Source organism: Leptomonas pyrrhocoris (genome assembly GCF_001293395.1).
Source record: "Leptomonas pyrrhocoris isolate H10 chromosome Unknown, whole genome shotgun sequence".
In the NCBI taxonomy this organism is placed as follows: domain Eukaryota; phylum Euglenozoa; class Kinetoplastea; order Trypanosomatida; family Trypanosomatidae; genus Leptomonas; species Leptomonas pyrrhocoris.
In genome coordinates this window covers 92,038-95,987 of record NW_015438389.1, presented here as the reverse complement: position 1 = coordinate 95,987, position 3,950 = coordinate 92,038, and the positions used below count along the sequence as shown (strand labels likewise).

General features: G+C 57.3%; 2 protein-coding genes across 2 annotated transcripts; both read right to left on the bottom strand.

Moving 5' to 3' along the window:
- Positions 1-501: 501 nt before the first annotated feature.
- On the bottom strand, positions 502-1,470 carry ABB37_09631 (hypothetical protein; the record flags this gene model as incomplete). Its single annotated transcript, XM_015809214.1, has 1 exon — positions 502-1,470. One exon carries the CDS (start codon positions 1,468-1,470, stop codon positions 502-504), a length of 969 nt encoding a protein of 322 aa, XP_015652150.1.
- Positions 1,471-1,634: 164 nt separating this feature from the next.
- On the bottom strand, positions 1,635-2,525 carry ABB37_09630 (putative trans-sialidase; the record flags this gene model as incomplete). The annotated part of the gene is made up of 1 exon (XM_015809213.1): positions 1,635-2,525. One exon carries the CDS (start codon positions 2,523-2,525, stop codon positions 1,635-1,637), a length of 891 nt encoding a protein of 296 aa, XP_015652149.1.
- Between the last annotated feature and the right edge of the window lie 1,425 nt (positions 2,526-3,950).

The window sequence follows — 3,950 nt, the reverse complement described above, 5'->3', positions numbered from 1 at the left end:
TCTTTTTAAGGATCCCATGGGTCCCTGTCTCCCCTTCGCAAGTTATACCCCTTCGCCAAAGCCGTCGTGGGAATGTCGCGTTCGCGTGAGGGAAAATCCGCGACGTTGTCCTCAGACCGAATGTACCGGAAAACCACGTGTATCCCCTCGTCGCGGAGAAGTTGGTCCACCTGCTGTAGCTCGGCCGCAAGCGCTCCCGATTTCGAAATTCCGCGTCGCACCGCCCCCAGAACTGATGTGTTGTCGATCAATACAAACAATCGTCTCGGTAGGCGCTCTCGAAAAGCCAGCAGCCCCAGGTGCACCGCACGCGCCTCAGCCTGCATGATCATCCGCGGTGAAGAATCCCACCGAGCCCCCGTGATGAATACTGGACCGGCGCCCAGAAAAAGAACCGCCCCCCAACCCTGGAGCGAAGCATCCGTCACCAATGTGGCTGTCGGCTCACCCCCCGGCCGATGCACGAGACGCGCCTCGTTTCGGTGCAAGACCTCCAACAAATCAGACGCGAAAACCCCGGATGTAGGGCGTCATGGTGATCTTGCTCCTGGTGGTGATCTTACCTCTATTGAGGGAGCTCAGCTGGCGTCTCACAAACTTCAGAAACATGTAGTTACGAAACAGGCGGACGCCCAGCACCGCCGCGCCATAGATGGCGCGGGATGTAAAGACCTCCAAATCACCCACCGTCATCTCCTCGAAAGGAGGGGTCTCCCGCAGATGGCGCCATGTCTTTTCACCTAAACGTACAGTATGAGTTGCGTGATCAAAAAACACCCCGACGAATGTATATGACGCAACCGCAACCTCCGACTCACCAATCGTGACGCTGGCGTCCCGCGCGAACTGTGTCACACGCCGCGTCCAGGCCTCCACGGCCTTCAGGGGACCAGCAATTCTCACATTGTCTATCCAGACGTGGATTTTCAATGCCGTTGGGCAGGCGAAGGCGGCATCGACCACAGTGGGTACTCCTGCCAACGCCGACGTTAACAACTGCATAAGCTCCGGACTCGCAGCATACCCCATCGGCAGCCGCGCCAGCTCAACGAGGGTGCCGTCGTCGAGGCGGCAACGAAAAGCCGAACGCGCCTCCTCAGGCAGCGGTACCTGGTAAAACGAGGCTTTCAGGTCCAAATTGGATGCGCCTTCCTCCCACACAACGTCGAGGTATGCGGAAATGTGACCCAACGGCACGTCAGCCTCGTAGGAGTCCTCCAGGTTCTTCTCTTTCGGCCACGCGATAAACCTCCTACGTAGCCCCGAAGGTTTCTCCTCCACAACCGAGAAAGGAACGAACCAACCCCGCGTAGGTCTCGGAGACGCCGGCACCAAGACGCCTGCCGACATGAGGACTCGGGCATCACCTTCAAAAATCGTCCTGAGCGGTGACGTTCCTGGATCGAGCTGTTCCGGCGATGACAGTAAACGCCATAACTCGTCAAACCGCGCCTTGGCCGACGCCTTCATGCGTGACCGCAAGATTTCGACGTTCAGCGGCTGCACGTCCACGTTCTGGAGGGGGAGAGAACGTTGCTCCTCCTCACTCGCAACACGACTTTTGTTGGCTCGGCGGAGGACCGTGTGCCCTCCAAAAGCAACGCGCCGCTCTGGTTCCATCCAAGGTGCCTGACTCACTTCCGAAAAACCAAACGGTCGAGTAAACCCGGCAGCACGTGAGAATTCGTGAGTTCCGTGGTTTTTGGGCCCATGTAGCGAACCGTCGTCGTCGGTATATCCAGAGGGTCTGCGTGCTTCGCGAGAGCCACCACCGAGCGTGGGGGAAGTGCGTGCTCTTGGGCCAGCTGTGCCGCTGACTGAAGAGCTCCTCGCTTGATGGAGTGTGCTGAGTATCCGCGCTCGCGCAGACGCTGTGCGATTTGTGTCGTCGTGAGCCCAGTCAGCTTGCCGCTCTCCCCGACCTGAGCCTTCAACTTTCGCAGCTCCTGGGCCATGGGACCCTGCAACTTCACATACCGATGTGCGCGGTATGGATTGATCTTTGCCGTTTTTGGAATGGCTGCCCAGTCCAAAATCACCGACCCGTCCGGTTGTGGCAGCAGGTTCTCCCCTCGGAGATCCTTCACCTCCCCCCACCGCGACGCGGTCATCCATGCCAACTGCATCACAGTGGCGTCGGCCCACGAAGGGGCCCCTTCCACCAGGGCCCGCATGTCCGCTGGTGTGATCGGTGCTGCCTGACGCACCTCCTCCTTTGCCTCGCGCTTCCGGCATCCCGCCAGGTACGCGTCTACCACCGCTATCTCCCTCGTGAGCAGGGACTTCAGTGTGGTGCCGTACTGCACCTTGGTAGAGTACTTGAGCTCCTTCGACTCCAGGAAAACCGGCACCGCGTCGAGGTTGAGCGGCAGTCCGGCTTCGAGGCAAAACGACTGAAAGCCTCTGAGCAGTGATGTGCGCTGCTCCCATGTGGTCGGCTCGTACATGTCTGCCGCCACTTCGTTGACCTGGCTCCTCAGAGCCGACAGGTGAGGGGGCACCGCCTCCAACCCGTCCCAAAACATTCGATGATCGTTTACCGACGTTCCCGGCGGTAGTGACGAGTGCGGCCGGCTTGCCACCCCTCCGAAATTTGTGTGCGGCACCAACTTTGCAATCTCCACCAATGTCGGTCGCCGAACCTGTGGTCGACTCACCTTCTCCAAGCTCGCGGGGTCCGTCGACCAGTTTCCTACCTCCGCCGCTGCCTTTCGCGGGGCCAGAAGACCCTTTCGTCTTGTAGGCGTCCTTCTTGCCAGACAAACGTAGAACTTTGAGGAGCGGGTCGAAATTGTACGAGTTCTCCTCGCACGCCTGCAGAAACTCAGTCTCCGTCATCTTGTACGAGGATCCATTGACCCTGTAAAACAACGTCAAACCCATCCTGCGCCCAGTGCCCTGGTGGTCAGCCCAATACCGCGGGTCGGCCTCCGCCGCCAACAGCCACCGCAGGACCGCCTGGAAGGCATCATTCACTGGCGCAGTGCGGGGTGCCTCGCCGCGAAGAAAAATGTGCTTCAGCTGCTTCTCAATCTCGTAGGGAGTCTTCCCACGGAACCAAGGACGCCAGGTGCAGACGTCCATTGGGTCGAACTCCACCTTCAGCGACTCAGCCACTGACTCGGCGTCGTCTAAAAAAGTCAACCGAGACTTTTGTGTTGGCGCCCCAGGCCCGTCTTCCCCGTCGTCATGCTATCAACTGGTTGTGCATCGCTGCCTCATGGCGTGCACCTGCAACCTCCGAAGCCGCCTGCTCCCGCAGTAGGGAGATGTCCGACTGCAGGCGGACTGTGTCCACAGCCGTGGCGGACTGTGCCATCCCCATGTAGTACCCCGCCAGCTCCGTCTTTTGGATCAACCTCTCATAGAGGTCGCGGGTCTCGATGCGGAAACGCTCAACGTGATGGAGGAACGTGTGCCAATCGAACGTCTCGTATCCATCCCTGAGGATCAGAGAAGTATTCTCCCGCCTGACTCGGAAAGTCACAGGCCGAGAATCCGATCCGTTCGGGCCCACGATCTGCAGAGTCAACTCGCATTCGCCCTGCTCGGGAAGGTTCTCATATTAATCCGTGCAAACCAAGTTCCACTTGGACGGATCGATGGGTATAAGCGCCATATTGAGGGAAACTACCTAAAAGGGTTTTAATATATTCATGGATCTACTAATTTTTTTTTATTATTTTTTTTTTTAAACTTATGAAACAACTGGCGATGAATATGTAAAAAACTTGCGAATAAAACTCTGAGAAGGGAGTTTTCAGCGAAAAACCGGAGTTTCTCTCGATGCTGAAAACAACTGTGCCAGGCAAACCAGAATACGGAAGAACCAGGATTCAGGAGGTAATAGAAAAGGAGAAGATAGTTTAGAGCATTACCCTAAATGACCGAGATCCGCCAATCTCTCCGCTGCCAATCACATTCAACTCATTTTTTCCGTCCCTTCCATT